This window comes from Aquarana catesbeiana, linkage group LG11 (assembly GCF_042186555.1).
Source record: "Aquarana catesbeiana isolate 2022-GZ linkage group LG11, ASM4218655v1, whole genome shotgun sequence".
Lineage (NCBI taxonomy): Eukaryota > Metazoa > Chordata > Amphibia > Anura > Ranidae > Aquarana > Aquarana catesbeiana.
In genome coordinates, this window is record NC_133334.1 from 67,888,237 (window position 1) to 67,913,185 (window position 24,949).

Below are 24,949 nucleotides of genomic sequence, written 5' to 3' on the forward strand. Positions count from 1 at the left end.
TGTGGTCATTCAGGTGCTTATCTAATAGTTTCTTGAAGCTATCAATGCTCCCCGCTGAGACCACCGCCTGTGGAAGGGAATTCTAGATCCTTGCCGCTCTTACAGTAAAGAACCCTCTACGTAGTTTAAGATTAAACCTCTTTTCTTCTAATTTTAATGAGTGGCCACGAGTCTTGGTAAACTCTCTTCTGCGAAAAAGTTTTATCCCTATTGAGGGGTCACCAGTCCGGTATTTGTAAATTGAAATCATATCCCCTCTCAAGCGTCTCTTCTCCAGAGAGAATAAGTTCAGTGCTCGCAACCTTTCCTCATAACTAATATCCTCCAGACCCTTAACTAATATCCTCCAGACTCTTGTCTTAATATTTGTGCTGGGATCATTTGGATCTCTTACGGATTATTGTGCTTACAGTCATCTAGTAATTTATTTTTGGGACCAATTTCTATTGTTTGTTCTGCGCGAAATCACATTTTTTCATTTATTTTATGGTTAATTGTGTACACCAATAGATTTTGCAGCATTACACCACACACTTGTTAATAGTAGCGCAGAGGTTCACACCTACTTTTTCACTGAGAAGATTTGAACTTGCCTTAGCTCCTCCCTAGTCAGGAGGAGCTGGCTGCATCCCCCCCCCCCCCCAAAGAGTCTGTTTAAAGTGTATGTATAAGGGCAAAATTAAAAAAAATAGGATTTTTGACTTACCGTAAAATCCATTTCTCTGAGTTCATTGACAGACACAGCCTTCTTTATTCAGAACCATAAGTTTATATCGCCCTCTACAGGACACTAGGCAGAAAAAAGGCTTGGCTACGCCCATGGGCAGTCCTAGGTGATGTACACCCCCCTCTCTGCTATAGGCCTTCAGTTATGTAACAAGCAGTATCAGAAGTATTAAAAACTTCATAGAGGGGCGGGTGCTGTGTCTGTCAATGAACTCAGAGAAACAGATTTTACAGCAAGTCAAAAATCCTATTTTCTCATTCGTTCACTGACAGACACAGCCTTCTTTATTTAGAACCATAGGGATGTCCCAAAGCAGTGCCAAATCTGAGGGGTGGGGCAGCCAACAAAAAAACAGGCCAACCAGACAACCTGGAGCTCAGCAACAACAACCTGGAGCCCACCTTTTCAGTAAAAAACAACCCCTTTACGAGGGAAAAAACCTCTAGACCGCAGCCTGCAGAACTTTGCGGCCATAAGAAGCATCTGCATATGCCAGCACATTCACCTAAAATTTTGTGAAAGTGTGCACCGAGGACCAGATGGCAGCCTTGCAAATACTGTGTTACTGACGCCTGATTACGGAAGGCCCAGGTGGCACTCAGCGCCCAAGTCGAGTGTGCTTTCACCGGGATGGGAGGAACCTGACCTTTAACAGAATAGGCCAGAGTCACCATCTGCCTGATCCATCTAGAAATGGTCGCCGAGGAAACAGATAGCCCCTTCTTTGGTCTATCCGTGATCATGAACAGGGAGTCTGACTTTTGAATGGCTGCCATTGCCCGAGTCAAAATCCACCATATAATGGCCGCCGAGCTACACAAACATGGCCGCCAGCCATAGGAAGTCATCAGGCACTAGGGAAAAGGACGCCGGCTATGGCAAAATGGCCGCTGGCCGTGCTACATGAGACTACCACAGATGCAGAAGAACCTTGTAGCCTCCCAGGATGAGAACGAGAGAAAGAGGATACAGGCACTGGACCCAGTACCTCCAGTAAGCACTGCACCTAGGCGGCGTGCACCCCCAGCCCACCAGTACTCAACACCATCCCCCAGGACCCACCACAGGCACACTACCCCATGTGGAGAGGGGAGGGGGAAAAGGGGGTTACCAAGGGACCTCCAGGGCCAGGAAAAGAGGGTGAAGGGACAGAGGGGACCCGCAGGACTGAACGACCCGGGGAGGAGCCCATGTCTGCCACAAAAACCCCCTAAGGGGAGAGGGGGACATTTACTCACCATACCAGGACCAAGCGGGCACCGCTCCAGGCAGCACCCCCCTCGCCACCGAAGTGGGGCGCTGTCGGCCATGAGAGACGTTGCGACTCGAGCCAAGACCCGGTCATATATGACCTTGCAAGATGTTTAACTCGCAGGGCCAGCCCCCGTCCAGTGGGGCCATGTCACGGCTGACCTAGTAGCGTAGCTGCGGTCTGTACGTGCTCGCTGGCCAGACTGGGGTGACCACTGGATCGAATGTCCAGCCCATCACCCAGCCCGGCAGTTGATTGTAGATCTCACCGGAAAAATCCAGGAAAAAACAACAAACTAAAAAATAAAAATTGCCAGGACAAGAGATCTCAGCAGGGAACTAGGTCCTTACTCCTGATAAGCCAGAAAAAAATGAAGGCCTATAGCAGAGAGGGGGGTGTATATCACCTAGGACATACCCATGTCTTTTTTCTGCCTAATGTCCTACTCCTGTAGGGGGCGATATAACCCTATGGTTCTGAATAAAGAAGGCTGTCTGTCAATGAACGACTGAGAAACATATTTAGTACATCCTTGCAATGCATGTACATATCTTGATGTTTCATCCAATTAAAGACCCTACAACTACAGATGATTACCTGTTGATCTATCAATCCTTTTGTGGGCTGGCACCATTCTGTGGAGACAGTGTTGTCACTCCTGTCAGTCCTGCCCAGTTTTGTCTTGCCAAACTACTCAAACCTGTCTATCTCCACAACAAAGGCTAATCATTCTGTAGTCCTAAGAAGTGCAAATTTCTCTCATTGAGACAAAATAGGATGTGAAGTCTGGATACAGGACAGCTCTGAATTCTGCCATGTTTTAGCAGTTATTTTTTTGCACTTATCAGACAGATATAACAAAACTCTTTCAAAAACATACTTAAAAGACAAAAAAAGGAAGAAAATAAGAGAAATTCATTGTTAGGGTTTAAAACTAAATAGCATATACAGGTGCTTCTCATAAAATTTGAATATCATCAAAAAGTTCATTTATTTCAGTAATTAAATTCAAAAAGTGAAACTCATATACATTATATAGATTTGTTACACACAGAGTGACATATTTCAGGCATTTTTTTTATTTTAATTTGGATGATTATGTTACATATTATGTATATTACAGCTAGTGAAAACACAAAATTCAGTATCTACATTGGCACCAATGGGCCTTTATAATGACAGCAGCCGCACTAGTGCTGTGCTGTCTGATCTGCAGTTTTACCCTGTGTCCTGATCCTGTGCCTGTACCTGATCCAGTATTTGACTCAGCCTTCTGACCATGCTGCTATCTCCAGTCCTGACCTTTTGCTTGCCTTGACCCTGATTATTCCTGCCTGTTTGCCTGATTTCCTGTTGCCAAACCCGTCTTGAACTCTGACCATTCTCTGCCTGCTGTTTATGATAGACTGATCCTCCGTGTATGACCCGGCTTGTCGGACTCTGCTCCAGTCTTCTGCTTCCAGCCTGTGTAGCTCCGATACCGCTGTCCTGCATCCACAGCATACTTGCATCTGCTGTCCTGCATCTACAGCATACCTGCATCCGCTGTTGCTGCTACTCTTCTGCTACCACTACCAACGGAGGGTTTTGCAGGCACTCTTACCTCACCGTGCTCTTGCGACCACTGTTGCAACTTCAGTGCGTTCTTGAGCCTGGGCTGTACGAGAGGTCTCCCTCTACTCGTCAGGCTCTCCCAGATGGTACGTAACAGCTGCTCTCTACTCTTCCATTATGGCTACCTCGTTGGGGTTGTGCCTCACCCTCACTTTCCTCCTCTGCTCTATCTGGCACCCAAGTCGTGTCAGTGACCTCATCATCATCATTTCCTCCATCCTCATTACTACCAGAGACAACTTGGCAATAGGCTGTGGCTGGGGGAACATGACTGCCAATTTGTGTACCAGTGTTCTCCCCTCTCTGTAGGCTCATGTTACTGCCTTCTTCAACCTCAGAACCAACATCTGAATCAATTATAGATAATTTTTAGGTATAGCCTCAAATATTAAGGCCTTAAACTAGGCATAAAAGCAAGTACAATCATCCAAATATATATAGGAACAAGGGGAGGAGGGAGGGTGGGGAAAGTTGTTGAAGCTGTCCTTTTACACACTCCGACCAAAAGGAAGAGATTGTGGACTATCTCGGTACTAATAAACAGTAGTAAGCTTGAAGTAAAAAACATATTATTACCATACATATAAAAGACATACAATTGAACAATCCAAATATAAAATCGGGGTGAAGGAAACTTCATACAGTATACAAATACTTGTAGGTCTTCCCAATAATTATCTGGTAATGGAAGTTTCTCACAGACTTAACAGTCCTCTACTAGTTTTGTGGTCCATAGGTATATACTGTACTGGGTGGGGGAAAAAAGAGGGAAAGGAAGGGGAGAGGATGGGTGAGGGGGGGATTAATATACTGGATGAGAACGGGAAAGGAAGAAGGAAGTAGGGAGAAAAGAAAGGACGGGGGGGAAGAGGGAAGAAAGAGGAGGGGGAGTGGAAAGGTTGAAGGGGGAAGGGAAAAAAGGGGGGGAGGCGGTATTACCGGGGGGGACAGGGAGGGGGGCCGGGGGGAAAGAGAGAAGAGAGGGGGGAAAAAAGGGGAGGGAAGGAACAACTTGGTACACATGCCAAGGCGGGGAGAAGGAGGTGTGCAGGCTTACAATCTAGGTTAAGGTATTACAACCTACCTGGTAAAATTACTCTGTAAAATATATTCAATGAAACTATTATTCCGGGGGGGAGGAGGAGAGAGAGCAAGAGGGGAAAACATCAATAAGTTCTCCTCAGTAATAGTGCCGATTGGACGCAGAGAATATACAGTGCTCATAGGTAGTTGCAGGCTAGTGGCTCAGATCACATAGAGAGGAAAACGACCGGGTAGGAGAATTCCATAACACCTCTGTTTGATGCAGCCAGCACGAAGCCTGATCCAATCGGTCAAGTCTGGAGGAATATAGCAAACAGGGTGTCCATGAGTAAAGAGCAAGCAAACTAGCATGGCAGTGATTAAAATATCATTGTGTCACCTTAATCCGTATTACCGGCCTCTCAACCCCCCTGGAAGCATGGTCCGCACTGCTCACCAATGGGCCACAGGCCTGTTAAATAAGCTCCCCAACCCCGAAGACGCTCAGGCACCGACGCACGGCGGCGCATGACTTCACCTGGTATATCCCCTCCGCACTGCGCGTGGCGCCACATTGTTCAGACGTCGCAGAGTCTGGCTTTCTCCCCCACCAGGGGAGTCCCAGGTCCACCGTTTGGGGCAAGAAAAGAGCAAACAGGGAACGTATGGCCAGGAATATAGGGCAGGCGCCATGACTCAGTTAAGAAACAAATTAATAAAACAGTCAAATAAAGCAAAAACATTAGCAGTACAATATGATACTAGGAGACCATGCATCCCCAATTATTGAGCGCAAAAACAAAATATATAAAACAAACATGTAGAAATTCGACAATTAGGTTTCCAACCTAATATGGAACAGAAATGGATGAACGGATTAACTGAAGATGTAATGGGCCATTAGGGCACTCAAACACACAATCTAACGGAAACTGCACAAAGGAAACCCAATTGGACAGAAGGGAGGGGGGAATTACACAGATGGGGCCCTATAAAAAGGGTTTATAAGAAATCATTTAGTTAAGGCCCCCCTCCCCCCCGTCCTTTCTTTCCTCCCTACTCCCTACCCCCTTCTCCCTACTCCCTGCTTCTTTTCCCCTTCTCACCCAGTATATTAATTTTCTTCCCCATCCTCTCCTCTTCCTTTCCCTCTTTTTTCCCCCACCCAGTGCTCTATATACCATCTTAACCACTTCACACAAATCGGCATACCCGTATGTCAGTACTTTGATGCTAAATACCGGGGTTATGGCAGCAGCTAGCTGCCATAACCCGGGTATTTTTGGGAGTGGCGTGTGTTTCTCTTTAAGATAAAAGTGGTCTCCACGGCGGATTCACTGTGAGATCACTTATATCAGCAGTGGGAGAGGTGCCCCCCCCCCCGCGGCGCTCTGTTCGTCTCAGCCGCTTACCGGATCCACCGGTAGCGGCGGAGGCGATCACGTCCTCTCCCGTGGATGCCTGGCTGCCGACTGAGGGGAAGATGGCCCCTGCTCAGTTCCATGGCATGGGAGGACGGAAGCGACGTCAAACGTCACTTCCGCCCATAGCTTTAACCGCTTCAGATCCGCGCTATTGCCAAATGACGGCAACAGTGCGGACCTACATTGCCGGGATGACGTCTATTGACGTCGTCCCATGCATGAGCAGCCTGCGCGCGGCGCGTTCGGTGATCAGCGAGTCTATGAGACTCGCCTGATCACAGATCAGAGTAAGGGGTCGGTCTCGACCCCTTACCACATGATCAGCTGTCAGCCAATGACAGCTGATCATGTGATGTAAACAGAGCCGGTAATTGGCTATTTTTTCTCCTCGCCCTGACAGCGTGAGGAGGAAAAAAAAAGCAGATCACCAAGCCGTGAGAGGGACATCAGTCCCGATCACGGCGATCATCTGCCGCCTACCAGTGCCCACCAGTGTCACCCATCAGTGCCATCCATCAGTGCCCACAGTGCCACCCATCAGTGCCCACAGTGCCACCCATCAGTGCCACCCATCAGCGCCCACAGTGCCACCCATCAGCGCCCACCTCAGTGCCACAACAGTGCTGCACATCAGTGCCACCTATCAGTGCCCATCAGTGTCACCTACCAGTGCCCATAAGTGCCGCCCATTACTGCCCATCAGTGTCACCCATCAGTGCCCCCCATCAGTGGTACCTATCAGTGCCCATCAGTGCCACCTATCCGTGCAACCCATCCGTGCCACCCAACAGCGCCCATAAGTGCCGCCTTATCTGTGCCCATCAGTACCGCCGCCTTATCTGTCCCCATCAGTGCTTCCTTAACTGTGCCTATCAGTGCCGCCTTAACTGTGCCTATCAGTGCCGCCTTAACTGTGCCTGTCCATGCAGCCTATCAGTGCCCACCGGTGCCGCCTCATCAGCGCATATCAATGAAGGAGAAAAATTATCTGTTTGCAAAATTTTATAACAAACTATGAAACATGTTTTTTTTTTTTCAAAATTTTCCATCTTTTTTTGTTTGTTTAGCAAAAAATAAAAATCCCAGCTGTGATTAAATACTAACAAAAGAAAGCTCTATTTGTGGGAAAAAAATGATAAAAATTCCATTTGGGTACAGTGTTGTATGACTGCGCAATTGTCATTCAAAGTGCGACAGCGCTGAAAGCTGAAAATTGGTCTGGGCAGGAGGGGGTTTAAGTGCCCAGTAAGCAAGTGGTTAAAGGGGAAATGTATTTTTTTTTTCAAATTTTTTTTGTATTGCATTTTAGTGTAAATATGAGATCTGAGGTCTTTTTGACCCCAGATCTCATATTTAAGAGGTCCTGTCATGCTTTTTTTCTTTTACAAGGGAGGTTTACCTCCCTTGTAATAGGAATAAAAGTGACCCAATTTTTTTTTAAACTGTGTCAAAATAAAAAACTAAAAGTAAAATAAATAAGAAAAAAAATAAAACATTTTTTAAAGCCCCCCGTCCCGACGAGCTCGTGCACAGAAGCAAATGCATACGCGAGTACCGCCCGCATATGAAAACGTGATCGTTCGAGTGAAAGCAATAATTCTAGTCCTAGACTTCCTTTGTAACTCAAAACTGGTAACCTGTAGAAATGTTTAAACATCGCCCATGGAGATTTTTAAGGGTAAAAGTTTGTCGCCATTCCACGAGTGGGAGCAATTTTGAAGCGTGACGATGTTGGGTATCAATTTACTCGGCGTAACATTATCTTTTACAATATAAAAAAATTGGGCTAACTTTACTCCTGTCTTATTTTATAATTTAAAAAATTGTATTCTTTTCCAAAAAAGTGCGCTCGTAAGACCGCTGCGCAAATATGGTGTTACAGAAAGTATTGCAAAGACCGACATTTTATTCTCCAGTGTGTTAGAAAAAAATATATATAATTTTTGGGGGTTCTAAGTAATTTTATAGCAAGAAAAATGATTTTAACTTGTAAACAACAAGTGTAAAAAAGAGGCTCGGGGGTGAAGTGGTTAACGGACACTATCCCAAGAATAATTTTATCTGTACATGCTCTTACCCTTATCTGGATACCCCTTTTGGCAAAACTTTCTGGGTGATTAGGGGCCGACATTGGCCTTGGATCTACTGGTAAGCAAATGCTCAGTGCTACTGCTGATGACTTAAGTTTGTAATATGTCTGTAAACTTTTCTGCTTTTGGTTCTAAATACATTACTTGTCTTATAGATTATTCCTCTTGACGAAGCGGCCTGTGGACCGCAAAACTAATAGAGGACTGTTTAATCTGTGAGAAAATTCCATTACCAGATAATGATTGGGAGGAAAACCTACAAATATTTGTATACTGTACGAAGTTTCCTTCACCCTGATTTTATGCTGAGATTGCTCAATTGTATGTCTTTTTTATGTAATAAATTATATATTTTTTACCTTAAGTTTACTACTGTTTATTAGTACTGAGATAGTCCACAATCTCTTCTTTTTGGTCGGAGTGTGTGAAAGGACAGCTTCAGCAACTTTCCCTACCCTCCCTCCTCCCCTTGTTTCTATATATATTTGGATGATGGTACTTGCTTTTATGCCTAGTTTAAGGCCTTAATATTTGAGGCTATTCTCAAAAATTAATTATATCTACTGGGTGAATAACACACCTTTTGTTTGCAAACAGTTGCAGAGAGATATGGAGACAATCCCACATTAGTATGTGTGGTGATCCCCATTTTTTCTCTTTCTTGAAGACAACTGTTGCCCCTGAGTGCCTCTTTTTTATTCGTCTAACTGAAATCAAATGTATTTAAAATTTTCAATTACCCCTCGAAATTAGTTTTCTAAACCCTTTGGATAGAAATGGACGTTCTCAGTACTGATTGGGCAGGGTTTATGACCAACATACAGACCTCTTTTCTGAGTGGCCATAAAACAGATGAGGATGGCAAAGCTTTTTTCAACAGGATGTTTCATTTATTGAAACGCAAATCGCATTTGCACTGGCACATTGAATACTTCAAATTATATATCACTGAAAACACTTGTCCCATGGGCCTAAGAGTACAGATATTCCCTACTATTAAAGATCCGTCACTGGATTGTAAAAAAATCCTGGGAAAAGACACTCATGAATTGCAGTACTGAAATGATGAGATCACTCATCATACAATACACAAATGATATAACCACACTTGACGGTGAAATTGATTGGCTCAATACACAATTTGCACATTTGAGCAGTATTTCCATGTTTTCTATTAAATGGAAGGAGCTGAAGGACCGATTAGAACTAATGATAAAGAGATAATAGTCAAAAAACAGGGCAAATTCACTAAAGATAAATTGGCTTTCTCTGAAGGCTATGCCTATAAGTGGTCTGGAAAAAACCCCCGTAGAAGGGGACCCCCACGAGGCAATTACACCCATAATTCTGCTACAGATGTTGAATCTGATTCCTCTTTGTCTTCTTCCCTATCCCAACAAAAAAAACCCACCCATAAATTCCAAAAAGGATAAAAAATCCACTAAGACCCCTAAGGCAACACGAGCACATAAAAATAAAAATATTGATGCGCTCTAATCCACCATTCAATCAATAAAGATCTATGAAATCATGCTAAAAACTAAAATGTGAAAATATGTGTGAAAGTACTGAAATGAATATTAAACATATATTTGTAAATACACTGCACACATGCATACAAATGTGCTGACCACAGTGAGAGGTGCTAATATTGCACAGTGTTTCAAATACCATCAATCAAAAATTATAAGATAAAACGTGCAAATTAACTACTGACTACGTTTTTAAGTAATCAAAATAATCCCGTGAAAAATGCTATAAAACCATAGCAGTGCTGGTGAGAATTAATACATTGATGCCAGTATTATAAAATAAGAGATGTAAAAATTAAAATATATAGGTACTTGAAGTGCGATTTAAAACATAGATACTAGAGTACATAAAGTGAAGTGGATGATCCCCACAGCAGTTCGTTTCTCAATGCACTGGGATGATTGAATTCCTGAAATGTTTTCACAATATTGGATGTTTCCACCGCAGCCGTAACAATAAATACTCTGTGCCAGATGATTATAAAAGAGAAACAAAAAGACAGGATCACTGCGCAATGTAACAAAATAAGGTCCACAAGCAAAAGACAGCACAGTGATAAACTCACGTGCTCCCCATAGAGTTAAAGCATGTAGATGGACGAAGCTTGGCTGACAAGCCGCTGCTGCTTGTTACAATGTGACACAACACAGACAGTGTCCTTGGCTCCTCCCACACGTTGCGTCACTGACACGTGACTTTCTCAAGGAATACACAAGCACAACAAGCACCTACCACAAAAGGGAATCAGGTCTCAGTAGGTGGCATTGTAAACAATTCTACCCTACGCGGCACTATCCCAAAAATCTTGCGATCTCCACTCTTAACTAACAAAAGCACTAAATTCAATGAAGACTGAATTTTTTTTAGACCTCAAAAAGCAACTTGAACACGTATGTCCTCAAACCCCCCACTTCCTTCACCCAACACGCCCAACACGACCAGCTCAACATCATAAATCTGACCCCTTTCCAACTGAGAGATAACAAGCTCTCTGTGCTTCAGTTGGGTCTGGGTTTCTGTCCTCCAGATCCCCTTATTGTTACAGAAACTATTAAGGATCTCTACCTTTTCGCTCGTAATCTTACATTTAAATTTTTTTTTTGATAAAGATTGTGGACAGCTCAATTTGGAGCGTGAATTTGCGGAGCAAACAAAACAATTCACCATCGAGGAGTTTCGGGCCCTCCGCGACCCCATGCTCTTGTATGATGAATGGGCTATGGAGGATACTAATCCATCCTCCCTTCCCTCAATGGGACCCTCCATACCTACTCCCACTTCATCTCGTATTCCAACCCGATCAATCAATTTCGATTGAGATCCCACAAATTTCTTGATCTCAAGATTTGCCCGGCCATCTGGGCATTCCTGCACCAAGCTATTAGGGACCTTAAGAAGCAGCATTGGCACAAGATTCCATCAAATCTAAATACTAGACAAATTAAAGCACTTAAATTTTTACAAAAACGTTCCAACTTTGTCAGCAAACATTCGGACAAAGGCGGTAACATCATCTTAACAACACACACTCAGTACCAAACAATGTGCCTCGCTGTTCTTAATAATCACAATTGGTATAAACCCATTTCTCCCACCCTTATATCCACATTTGCCATGGAACTCTGAGAGCTTTGCACGGAGGCCATCAAGGAGGGCCTCATTGACAAAGATACTCTGGAGTTTTTGGTTCCCAAATTTCCTTGTGTTCCCACCTTTTACACCCTTCCCAAAACCCACAAGAATATCCATCTACCCCATGGGAGACCAATCGTCTCCGGAATTGGACTCCTTACAGACAATGCCAGCAAATTTGTGGACGATTTTCTAATGCCACAAGCCTTCCATCATATATACGTGATACTATGGACATTCTGAAACACATTGAGGGAAGTCAGATCACTCTGGACGCCCTGCTCGTGGCTATAGATATCGAGGCCCTGTATTTGAGTATCCCCCACGAGCAGGGCGTCTGGACGGCTGGTTCCTTCCTCAGAGAACAAGAACAGACCTCATAGCCCTTGAACCCATATATTTTGAGAATACTGCAATTTATTTTGACTAAAAACTACTTCACTTTCAATGACCAATACTATCTACAGACCCAAGGAGTTGCTATGGGGACATCATGTGCCCCTGCATATGCCAATTTGTATCTGGGTGGGAGAGACACATAGGCTCTGATGATCACTATTTACGTATTTACCGTGTCCTGCTATGGTACAGGTACATAGATGACCTGTTCATAGTATGGACAGGCAGTAGATACAGACTATTGGAGTTTAACCATGTTCTAAATTCTAACAGTTTCAATTTGAAGTTCACCTTTAGTTTTGACGATAGACAGATCCCTTTCTCATCAAACAAATAGATGGCACAATCGGAACGGCCGGCAATACACTATTACATGCATCAAGTGCCCACCCACGACCATTAGTGCACAGTATCCCGTATGCGCAATACTTGCGCTTACGAAGAAACTGTACTTTAGAGACAGATTTTCGGATCCAAGCAAACTCCCTATGTGAATGCCTTCTGATGAGAGGCTATTCACGTACAAATCTAAGGAAGGCCTTCAATTGAGCATTTGTATGCACCAGGAGCTCCTTGCTATTCATTACACCAAAACCCCAACAAATTGATACAGTAAAATGTATTACTAAATTCTCCACCCTCCATCAACAACTCAGAAAGATACTGTCCAGTCATTGGCATCTGCTCACGGACCATCATGTCTTGAATAGATATGTGAGATCACCCCCAAATTGGTGTTCAGGAGAGCATCTTCTTTAAGAGACCGCCTGATCAATAGCCATTACCAAATACCTGAACGAGTAGTGACAGGACCAAGTGGAACCTTCCAATGTGGCAACTGTCCCCGTTGCCCTTGGATTTTCAAGGGCACCAGGTTCCAGTTGCCACACAGTGAAACCTTTGTACCACGCATTTTCTCCAACTGCGGCACCAGGGGGGTAATTTACCTAATGATTTGCAAGTGCAACGCATTCTATGTAGGTAAAACAATAGGAGAATTCCGACAAGGTAATGGGGACCATTTATATCACTCCAGTAATGGTAAGCTTACCACCGTAGGCCGCCATATTGGATTGCATCACTGTTTCGATGTAATGGCAGCTAAATTCTTGGTCCTTAAGGTAGTTAAACAGAGTCCAAGAGAGGGTGACTGGGATAGGGTCATTCTACAGGGAGAAACAATGTGGATTGAACGCCTCAATGCCACCACCCCCCCAGGCCTTAACTAAATTATTTCTTATAAACCCTTTTTATAGGGCCCCATCTGTGTATTCCCCTCCCTCTCCCCCCTGTCCAATTGGGTTTCCTTTGTGCAGTACCCATTAGATTGTGTGTTTGAGGGAAAGGAAGGGGAGAGGATGGGGAAGAAAATTAATATACTGGGTGAGAAGGGGAAAGGAAGCAGGGAGAAGGGGGTAGGGAGTAGGGAGGAAAGAAAGGATGGGGGGGAGGGGGGCCTTAACTAAATGATTTCTTATAAACCCTTTTTATAGGGCCCCATCTGTGTAATTCCCCCCTCCCTTCTGTCCAATTGGATTTCCTTTGTGCAGTTTCCGTTAGATCGTGTGTTTGAGTCCCCTAATGGCCCATTACATCTTCAGTTAATCCGTTCATCCATTTCTGTTCCATATTAGGTTGGAAACCTAATTGTCAAATTTCAAAATTTTTTTTTTTTTATACATTTTGTTTTTGCTCTATATAACTGGGGACGCATAATCTCCAAATATCATATTGTACTGCTAATGTTTATTTTTCCTTTATTTGACTGTTTTATTAATTTGTTTCTTAACTCTTCGCCTTCCCTATATTCCTGGCCATACATTCTGTTTGCTCTTTTCTTCCCCCAAATGGCAGACATGTGACTGTGCTTGTGGGGGCACCCCTTACTTGTTTTGGGCTTCTCTGGCCATTTGACACAGGCAATGTGCGCTTGCGCATTAGCGTGGTTTCACGCAGGTGCAGTGCGGGGAGCCAGACTTAGCAGTGATGTCTGAACAGTGTGGCGCCATGCACGCACAGTGCAGGGGGCTAGACCAGGTGACGTCATGCGCCGCCATGCGGCAGCGCCTGAATGGCTTCTGGGTTAGGGAGCTCATGTAACAGGCCTGTGGCCTGTTGGTGAGCAGTGGGGACCCTGCTTCTAGGGGGGTTGAGAGGCCAGTAATACGGATTAAGGTAAGATACTGATATTTTTATCACTTCCATGCTAGTTTGCTTGCTCTTTACTCATGGACACCCTGTTTGCTATATACCTCCAGACTTGACCGATTGGATCGGGCTTCGTGCTGGCTGCATCAAACAGAGGTGTTATGGAATTCTCCTACCAGGTCGTTTAACACACTGAAATATACAGCGTTAAACTCACTGAACTATACTGCGTTAAACGGAAGGTAACACACTGAAATATACAGCGTTAAACTTGCAGTAACGCTCTGAAATACACGGCGTTAAGTGTGCACTAATGCACAGAAATGTACTGCGTTAAACGGCACATAACGCATTGAAATATACAGCGTTAAACTTGCAGTAATGCACTGAACTATACTGCATTAAACTGTAGGTAATGAACTGAAATATACTGCGTTAAACGTGCACTAACGCACTGAAATATACAGCGTTAAACTTGCACTGAAACAAACTGCATTAATTGGCACATAAGGCACTGAAATATAGGGCGTTAAACATGCAGTAACACACTGAACTGTACTGTGTTAAACGTAAGGTAACACACTGAAATATACAGAGTTAAACTTGCAATAACGCACTGAAAAATACTACATTAAGCGTGCACTAACGCTAAGATATGTACTGCATTAAACAGCACGTAACACACTGAAATATACAGCGTTAAACTTGCAGTAACGCACTGAACTATACTGCGTTAAAGGGAAGGTAACGCACTGAAATATACAGCATTAAACTTGCAGTAATGCACTGAAATAAACTGTGTTAAACGGCACGTAACGCACTGAAATATACTGCGTTAAATTTGCAGTAACACAACGAAATATACTGTGTTATACGGTCACTACATGCACAGTGGCTGAACTATCCCTAGATTCACACTAATGTAAAGATGAATGGTGGTCACTACACTCACACTTAACTATCCCTAGATTCACACTAATATAAAGATGAATGGTGGTCACACTACACTCACACTGACTGAGCTATCCCTAGATTCACACTAAACTGATATTCTACACTGACAATAGAATCACAATAGCACACTATCTAGTAGCACTGAACAGAGCCCTGTTCTATCTCTCTCCATGCCAATATCACACTCAAAATAGCCACTATTGAAATAATACTTTTATAGTGTGGGGCGGGGCAAAGAGCAATGAGCCATGATTGGATAGTCATCATGACAGCGTCCAATCATGACTCTAAAAGTGCTCTGTGCCCTGGTTGGGCAAACCCTTTATTGCTTCAGCCAATCAGGGCTTTCAATGCACTGTGTGGCGGCGCAGTGTATTTTTGTTGATCGGCGGGCCAAACAAACGGTCGAACGCCCTGATAATTCGAGTGTTCGTCGAACATGCAAACAGCCAATGTTCAGCCCGAACTCATGCTTGGGCCAAATCGTTCGCCCATCCCTACTGGCCAGCAAACTGGCCTGACTTGAACCCCATAGAGAATCCGTGGGGTATTGTGAAGAGAAAGATGAGAGACACCAGACCCAATAATGCAGATGAGCTGAAAACCACTATCAAAGAAACCTGGGCTTCCATAAGACCTCAGCAGTGCCACAAGCTGATCGCCTCCATGCCACACCGCATTGATGCAGTAATTCGTGCAAAAGTAAGCCTAAGTATTGAGTGCATACTATACTGTACATTGACACCATTTTTTTTTTGGTCTTAAGTAATATTAAAATTTTCTGAGATACTGAATGTTGGGTTTTCACTAACTGTAAGCCATAATCATCAAAATTAAAAGAAAGAAATATATCACTCTGTGTGTAGCGCATCTATACAAAATATATGAGTTTAACTTTTTGAATTGAATTACTGAAATAAGTTAAAGTGGATGTATACCCGAATCATGAAATTTGAGCTGCAGTGTTTTGTTTTGTGTTGGTGAGGTTGCTGTAAATAGAATAGCAGAGCCCTGAACAATTCATCAAACAGAGCTGAGCAAGCAAATATTTGAAGATCTGGACTCCCTATTTTGTCTACAGAGGCCAGACGCTACTGGCCTCACAAATGAGAAGAGAAACACAGGCGCCTCTAGGTTAGAACTGTCAAAATTTTAATGAGATACAGGTGCATTATCCACTTACATGGAGGTTAAGGAAGTAAGGGATGAGTCCATCAGCGGCGTTCTGAACAGCTGATTTTCCTGCCTGTGGGGGAGAAATCCTAGCCAGCAGGATCTCTGGGACCACAGCGATGAAACCGAGGCTTGAATCAGGCCGATGGTGAGGGCTGGAATGCGGTGCCAGGCGTGATGACGTCAATGGTGGGTTGTCTGGCACCGCATCATGCCTCTACCCCTGGCTGTCATGCTTGTGGCTGTCAGAGTTTTGCTATGCCTCATGGGACTTGTAGATCTGCAACAGCTGGAGGTCCGCTATTTACATATCCCTGCTCTAGATCAATGCTTTTTTTTTTTTTTTTTTTTTACACATTATTTTTTAACTTTTTCAAAGTACAGACATGGATGCAGGCAGAATAATACAGCAGTCCAAAAATTCCGGATAATAACAGATATCCAATGATATCTAAACTGTTATAGGAGTTAGTACATCATTGCTTTTTTTTTTTTTTTTTTTTAGTTGCCACCCACAGTCCATGCTTTCAAGACTTCCAGACAGAGGCACATCTTTGAAAAGTAGAATAAAGTGCGCTGTCTCTGAAAACCTAGATGAGCTCAACATAAAGCTCAAGAACACAAATACTGGTGCTCTTTAAAAGCGTGCACAGCTGTTCACTAATACCTTACTACATGTGAAGCAACACAACATCAACAAATTAACACAATGTGAACGAACTTAAATTACCAATTGTGACATGTACAATAACATGAGTGAAAGTACATTCAAAATAAATTTAAAAAATAGATATTCGAAATAGAGTTCTTTTTGGGACTTTTTTTCTATTGCAGGTTGTCTAATCAAACAGACCCAAATGGTGTAAAGAGCTAAAAGGATGCTATTCCAAAAAGTTCACGTGCTCCAATCCCAGTTGACACCTTCTGAGGGAAAACGTATCGGGCAAAGTCAGCCGTAACATCAGCGTGCACAGTTTGCACTGCAGGCGGCCGTGCCACCACAAGATTCTGTGCTAGATTCAAGCAATCTATCTGTAAGTGTGATTCTCTTATTTTTAAAAAACACCAGTTTTAAAGGATAAGGCATTCCTTTCATTTTTACTCCTACCTGTGAGCCGCAAGCCTCTGACTGTCCAGGGTCCACAGAGACGGTAAGACAGACCGATGCCTTTCAGCTTATGGCTCTACACATGCCTATTGACCTCTGATGTCTGGTAAGCGCCCATTTATCTTCTGAGCACGATGGTGATGCTTGCAGCACTTTGAAGTTTTTGGAATAGCATCCTTTTAGCTCTTTACACCATTTGGGACTGTTTGATTAAACAACCTGCAATAGAGTTCTTTTTGGGACTTTTTTCTATTTCGGATACACATTTTTTCATTTATTTTGAATGCACTTCACTCATGTTATTGTACATGCCACTATTGATAATTTAAGTTTGTTCACATTGTGTTAAATTGTTGATGTTGTGTTGCTTCACATGTTGTAAGGTATTAGTGAACAGCACTTTTAAAGAGTACCAGTATTTGTGAGCTTTATGTTGAGCTCATCTAGGTTTTCAGAGACAGCACACTTTATTTTATTTTTCACTTATTTCCATCTCCTGGTATTCAGGGAGTCCTAGGTGCGGCAGTCTACAAGAATTGGCTGGGGCATCCTTTACCCATTTTTTAGAAGCACATCTTTGTTAAATATTAAAACAGTGATTATTTTATTATGTATTTAAGCTTAATTGAAAAATATTCTTTCATGTTGAGAGTGCTGCCTGTCTTCCTGCAGGGACTTTACTGCATGCTTTGCAGCTTCTCCTCTGTCGTTTACTTTTGATTTCTAGGGACTATGTATCCCATTGTACCTTGCTGCCTGCAAGCTGTGATTCCTGAACTGACAGTCCCTGAAACTCCTCCTTTGTAGTTCAGAAGGCAGGCTCTGTGAAATGTGTGACACAGTAGTGTCTACTCACAGGGCATAGTGAATACATGTCATGCAATTCAAAGAAGTCAGTGTGTGGAACTCTTCACAAACATAGGTTTAAACACTTTGAGATTTACATTTTGACCATAGATATTCTTTGAAGACACAGCAAATGTACCCATAACTTCCCCAAGACATAATGAGCCTTAAATATCTGTTACTTCATCAATTACAGGGATTGGTCTTTGGTGCCCGATTTTTGTGTTCAGCATGGGTCTGGGTTTACTGTAATATTAAGCAACAATCAATAACTCCCCTGAACTAGACCCATTACTGTTTTTTTTATTTTCTAGCCAAGAAAAGGTGTCCACTTTAGGATCAAAATATTAGTGACTGACATTATTCCTTATTTTTGTTTCCTTATAATTAGTTGTTGTTTCCTTTACCCTCTATTATAAGCAGATTGTATGACTAGAGCCTTTGCTGTACATTTACTGAAAGTCAAATGCCCTCAAAGCTATTAATTGTGTTAATTATTTCAATATAAAGCTGAATTTAGTTCAAAATCAGAGAAATAATAAAAGTGGCTGCTACAAAAATAATAGCTAGATAGACAGATAAGATAGATAGATAGATAGATAGATAGATAGATAGATAGATAGATAGATAGATAGATAGATAGATAGATAGATAGATAGAAAAAAAAAAGGAAGAAAGCTTTTCATTTATGTTCTGTTTATTGTTAGCTGCATAAGTACGTCAAGATATGGGGATCCCACCCACGGTCGAGTCACGTTTGGTTCCTGCAACAACTGGATGTAGCAGTCATATTTCATTTCAGTGCCAAGGCTTGTCCTTTTATTTGAATGATAAATCACGAATCAAAAAAAAAAAAAAAACAATGACAAGGCTGAGCCACCAGTGAAAATGTAAGTTCTCAGCAGCCATAACGATCAAGATTCCCCATCTGTTCCTGCGACTGCCTACACTGTCTCGGTGTGCATCTACGTCAAATCATTTCATGAGCAATCAATAATTAAACTAATCAGTAAAATATGCTGCAGCAAAAACAAAAGAAAAAAATGGGACGGCAACCAACAAAAGAAAAAAAAATTAAATTAAAAATTAACAAAGCTTAACATCAAAAAGGAACAGACAGGCTTAAATCCTGAATGATTTCCAGGACAAATAGATCCCTCTGGGACCTTGGGGATTAATATACTTTTTCTCTTCTTTTTCAGACACAGCGCAGAATTAATGAGGGTACCTGCAACAATGCTTGCGAGCTGCTGAGTTCTGGTGATGGGGTATATGCTACGTGCTTGTACGATGGCTGAAGCTATTTTCTTGGCGTGTTTCTCCTCCCCGTATGTTTTCAGGATAGACGCAAGTGCCTGTTGATCTAAAGCATTCACAACATCAGCGGCGTTGGGCATGTCAGGATACCTACGCACAAGGAGAGCCAATTAGTTCTCTGACGTCGGTTTTCATTGACAAGAGGTGAAGCTTCATAGCGCAGAGACACAAGAAACAGGAAAAAAAAACACACACAAATACACACTCTGCATAGGCGTGCCTCAGAGATTTTAAAATAACTCAAAGCAGCCTTGTGAGATTGGAAATAGCTTCTAAATCACCTCCGTTAACTTTATTTTAAAGTTCATGTGTTGGTCTATCAGAACTTTTCAGATTCTGCATCATCACAATCATAACTGTGCTGCCTTGTTTACATATATAAAAATAATATCTACTTATGCCAAGGGGGTCTCATGAATATATGGAATACATGGTTTAACATAAATATAAAAATAATATCTACTTATGCCAAGGGGGTCTCATGAATATATGGAATACATGGTTTAACATAAATAGGTGAGTGCAAAAAAATCAATAATGCATAACAAAGTTCATAAAATGGGAGATCCAGAAAATCTTCCATAGAAGTGAAAAAAGTCCCAAGGCATAATCCCTCAATAGTTCACAGTGAAAAATAAGTGCGGAAACCTTGAAATAAATACCACTCGTAGTGATCCACAACCGCGTGAAATTCACGCTTACCAGAAAGCAAGCTGTTAAGGCTTGTATGTGGACCGGGGCCCAGAAAACACAGCGGATGATACAGCTTCTCCGTGTCCAGCGTGACTGGGGGAGTGTGATGGATGGTGGTTCATGGACCGACCCGGACTCAGAATCATGAAGACAAAAGAGAGGTGGCCATAGTGTAAATCCGATGCACAAAGATTTATTGTATAAAAAGTAGTACACTTACAAACAGGAGTAATTAAAAGAGCGGTTCACCGGCCGGCATAATGAGCGCCCGTTCACATCAAGGTCGCAATGACGTCAGAGCGTCAACCTCCCGACGTACATTTCGTCTATAACTGACGTCGTCTGGGGAATTGGTTTTTTTTAATCCCTTTTACAATCTGATTTTGCCACCTTAATAGGGAGAATCAGACCCCATTCACACTGCAGTGCCGCTAAAACAGCGCTAAAGTGCCAGTTGTTTTTGAGGTGCTTTAGCTGCATTTTAGCGGCGCTTTCCACGTCACGTGACCTTAAAAAAAAGGGAAACAGATCCTGTTTTGCGGCGCTTTGAAACGCTGCCCATTCATTTCAGTGGGCAGGGACATTTTGGGAGCACTATTTATAGCGTTCCCAAGCCGCCCCAAAGATGCTGCTTGCAGTACTTTTTCTAACGTCCCGCCAGTGCCCCGCCCGAGTGTGAAAGTACTCATTGTAATGAATGGGAGACAGTTTTCAGGCGCTTTTTAGAGGCTATTTCTAGCACGAAAACTGAAAGCTGCGTGAAAGGGGTCTAACCGATTTTCTTAGAGTCAAGCACGGTTTAGTAAAAGAAAAACAAGACATCGTCAGCAAATGTGGCAATCTTGTGCTCTGCTGATCCCACTGTGACCCCAGAGGTGTCTGGGTTAGCCTTAATTTTCAACAACAATGCTTCCCATCATTCCAAAAGAGACACCTGTTCTCATACCAGCCGTCTAAGAGGATAACAACTGTCAAAGAGGGGAATACCCCTAACTGTGGCGAGATTTCTACTCACTTTTTTTGAGCGTGCCTAAGATAGGAAGTGAAGGGAATCTCCCTAACAGAACACAGACAACAATAGCTTTACATACACTTTAGAGAAGGCATGAGTTTTAAGGCTCTTTTCCAAGTGGTAACCAAGCAGGAGAAAGTATAAGTATGAATGAGCCCAAATAGGTCTGCTTTAAATGCATTTAACACCTTTCCCTTGCCGTATCTATTAATAATACTATATACAATAGAAATCCCTGGGAGCAGTTAAAAATATAGATGTAGGTTTAGAATTGATGATCCTCTACTTTGAGAACAAGGGTTAAATGTGTGTCTATATTCTCACTCCTAAGTGTTAAGAGACTTTGTCTGATGTACTTGCAGGAATAAAGCTTGGTCGATTGACTATTTTTGTTATGTTTGCAGCCTACACTCTGGAGGAGGAATTTAAGATAACATTTATTACACACTCTCTGTTCTCGGCATATGAAGAAAAAGTAGGAGGTATTTCTTTCCTCAACAAAACTTTATAATTGGACTTTGACTGCAGCAGTCTACTAATTTTGCTATTTTCCAATTGTCTACTGCATTATATCTGCTCATGATATGTACCTTATAAATTGGCTTCACAATTTTCCAACAATGAGACCTGTACAGGAAGTTTCCCATGTGTATTACTGAAATGTATTTATTAAATAGAAAAAAACAATTTTTAATGAAAAGTTTTGATGTACTTGTGTGAAAACTATTAGGTGTTTAACGTCAGCCATGGCATTTGAAAATGACAGGCTGTTAGTCAATTAACCAGCAGAATTAGAACGTCAAAAAGTTGCGTGGAATGTGTGAACATTATTTATTGTACATAGAGTTGAAGAGAGGTTTCTTCTATATATATATATATATATATATATATATATATATATATATATATATATATATATAAAATTGTATGAAAAACATTCAAAAGGAGACTTTACTATAAATTAAATACTTTTCCGAATATAGGAAATATAGACCAGAGTTACCTACACCATTCCAATAAAGAATATTTGGCTCAAAAAAGTTATATAATTTTGTTAAAATGTTAAGCATACCTAATAATATTCTGTAGTCATGGGGTTTTAACTCGGTGTCCCAGGCGGCTGCCTGATTCAACACTTAAAGAGTCCCTGTCACCATAAAATTAAATGTGTGTACAATTAACATATTACAGGCATTTGCATGACATCGAAAAGCTGAGACTTTTTGCTTGGATGTGATGTCAGTAGCCCCAGCAAATTCATAGCTGTCACCCCCCAGCAGCAATATAAAAGGTTATTTAGGGAAGTGAAGGGTGGCTGAAGACATTGGCCAGCACAGATATTAGACATTCTTACTATAGGGGAGGGCTATGATGTGAAAGGAGGGAGGAGGCTGTGATAGGGAACGGATTGGTCAAATTTTCAAGCACATTACAAAAAAATACATTTTGCGAGGGAAAAACTCTTCAAGTAAACTTATATTTGATTCTGCTATGCTTTTATCTTCAATTTTTTAAGATGTTGACAGGGTCTTTTTAAAGGCAAAGTCTTTGCAAATAGGTATTACCTGTAATATATTCAGTATACTAAAAGGTTTTTTTTATTGCATGTGTCTTGATTTTGTTTTGTTTTTCCACAATTTCATGCAGACCAAGCTGTCCAGTAAGAGTGGTAGTGGCAGGGGTTGGGACAAACTGTAAGGGCCCATTCACATTTATAAATGTGTTAAGGCTGTGTTTTCATGCATTGAGGCATGTTGCATAAATACAGTCCATTGATTTTGAATGGGTTTTCTAAGCATCTCAATGCATGAAAAAATGCAACTGCACTATTTTTGATAATGCAGCACACCGCAACAGAACACACATCTGTGTGATAGACTTGCCTGTCTGAGCACCCCCTTCTTTCTTCTTAAGAGCAGCATCTTTCCATAGACTGCAGTGGGGATCGATCCCTGGAATAATCATATTTTTTTACTATTTAGATGAGTAATTATAAGGTAATTGGACCTAGGGGCATACATGATTGGAATAGTAATGTGCATATTTTCAGATGGGTACAGTTAGGTACTTCCAGCGTAATTGAGGGCTCAGAAACTAGAAGTTCTAGAAAACCAGATAACCAGCTCCCATAGCGATTCACAAAGCAGGTGGCCCACTGCGCAGGATCAGTGCTGTGATTAAAATCAGAAGTAGGCTGTATCCCATCAGTGTGGTATAATGTTTAACAAGTGTTTACCCTTAAATTGTATTTGTCATGTTATGTTTGGAATGGTTAAAAAATTTCTTTAACTTCCTGTCCAGAAGACACAACAGCGAATGAGATGAAACCTCTTCAAAGTGAGGGAATACCCCTTTTTTTTTTTTTACAAATATCTGACTATAGCGATGTCCCCACTGGAAGATTTCCCCTCTACTCCTGTTCTGATGACTGTCTTAAAATTGTGGATGCATACTTTCTGTCCTGGTGGCTACAAAACACAGAGTTTAGGCCCCTAATGGAGACTCAGACAGCAATAAAAACCTAACACAGGGTTCATCCTTTCCTCACCTTATCCAAAACTGAAAAATAGGTATACTTTCATTCACAAAATAAGCATTTTTATTTATTTTTTTACTGTAAATTCGTAGCTCCCATGCTGATACTTTTATTTACCTGTCACCATCCATTCTCATATCTAAGGGTCCATCTTTACTGAGAGAGAATCCTCGTTCTGCTGTGTCGAATTGCATAGAGGAACATCCAGCATCAATAAGAACTCCATCTAACGTCCCAGGTTGGACTCCCTCAGAAAGGAGTAGGTTTTCACATTCACTAAATCTTCCTAAAAGTGGCTGTATATTATACCTACGAATAGATAAATCAGAGAGAGAAAATATATTGTAAACACATGGTGTAAGTACAAAAAAATATAACCAAGGGTTGTACTGATATCTGTATTGAGGATCGTCAAAGTCTTAAAAGAGAGCTGACAAAGGTTGTCATTGCTAAACACTCTTTTTGATCATGCTAGTTGCTTGGCTGTAAAGCTATGGTTTCAGAGCTTTCTGAGCCGCTGACCTGAAACAGGTAAAGAAGTAAAGAATTCTGACACTCATTTACAGCATGCTAATTTCAGTAAGCCACAACCAACTAGCATTTTCAAACGGAGACCAGCAATAATATCCCATCTGTCTCTCATGACAGAGCACATCAAAAAGCTTTAGGACAAGTTTTAAAGCTTAACATGTGATTATTGGTTTATTTTTAGTAAATAGCAAGTTAGTCTTATTCTCAAATTTTTACAGCAACATTAAAATTGGACTGTGCTTCAGAAAAACAAGGGTGGAAGGCACTGGGCTCCAGGCATTAGTGCTTAGGGATATTCCACTAAAGGTTTATACACATGGCTCTGGTCTGCAATAGCCACATGCAAGATGGCCGTGCAAAAACCTAAGGGAAAATGGCCGCCGGAGGTTTCCGGTGTGCAGGCATGCAGCACATCGCACAGTATAAAAGGAGGGGAGGTGACGCAAAGGGGGCACGCTCCAGTTGACGTCCCTATGATGAAATGCGTAGGGTGTGGCCTATTTTGACGCTTTTGCATCATCTCCCAGAGGATCACCAACTTAAATCTGACGCTCTCCTGTTTTGATGACATTTGGTTGCCTATTATAAACGGCTTAAATGTGAGTACCATTCTGTCATCTGCATTCAATAAAGAGTGTTTTATGGTTTTACGCTATGGAATCTCCTCTCTCTTCTCTTATGCCTAAAACGTCACCGTGACCCAAACAGCCTGTGGATTGCCGCACAGTGGCATACACTGTGACTGTGCATTACCCCCGCAGGGGTTAAAGAAGCTGCCTAAAACGTCACCGTGACCCAGAAACAGCCTGTGGATTGCCGCACAGTGGCATACACTGTGACTGCGCATTACCCCCGCAGGGGTTAAAGAAGCTGGTGAGTGTCCGCATGATCACAAGACACGAGCACCTGGTCACCAAGATTAATACAAATACCTGCC

At 42.1% G+C, this 24,949-nt stretch overlaps 1 protein-coding gene across 2 annotated transcripts in view; it reads right to left on the reverse strand.

The window, feature by feature from the left end:
• Positions 1-24,949, reverse strand: part of METTL15 (methyltransferase 15, mitochondrial 12S rRNA N4-cytidine) — a 440,648-nt gene that overhangs the window by 110,589 nt on the left and 305,110 nt on the right. For both annotated transcript variants that reach the window (XM_073604532.1, XM_073604533.1), the window contains exons 4-5: positions 23,599-23,790; positions 19,152-19,330 (exon numbers count right to left, since the gene is read on the reverse strand). In XM_073604532.1, coding sequence (XP_073460633.1) covers positions 19,152-19,330; positions 23,599-23,790 — 371 coding nt within the window. The remainder of the gene's footprint in view (positions 1-19,151; positions 19,331-23,598; positions 23,791-24,949) is intronic.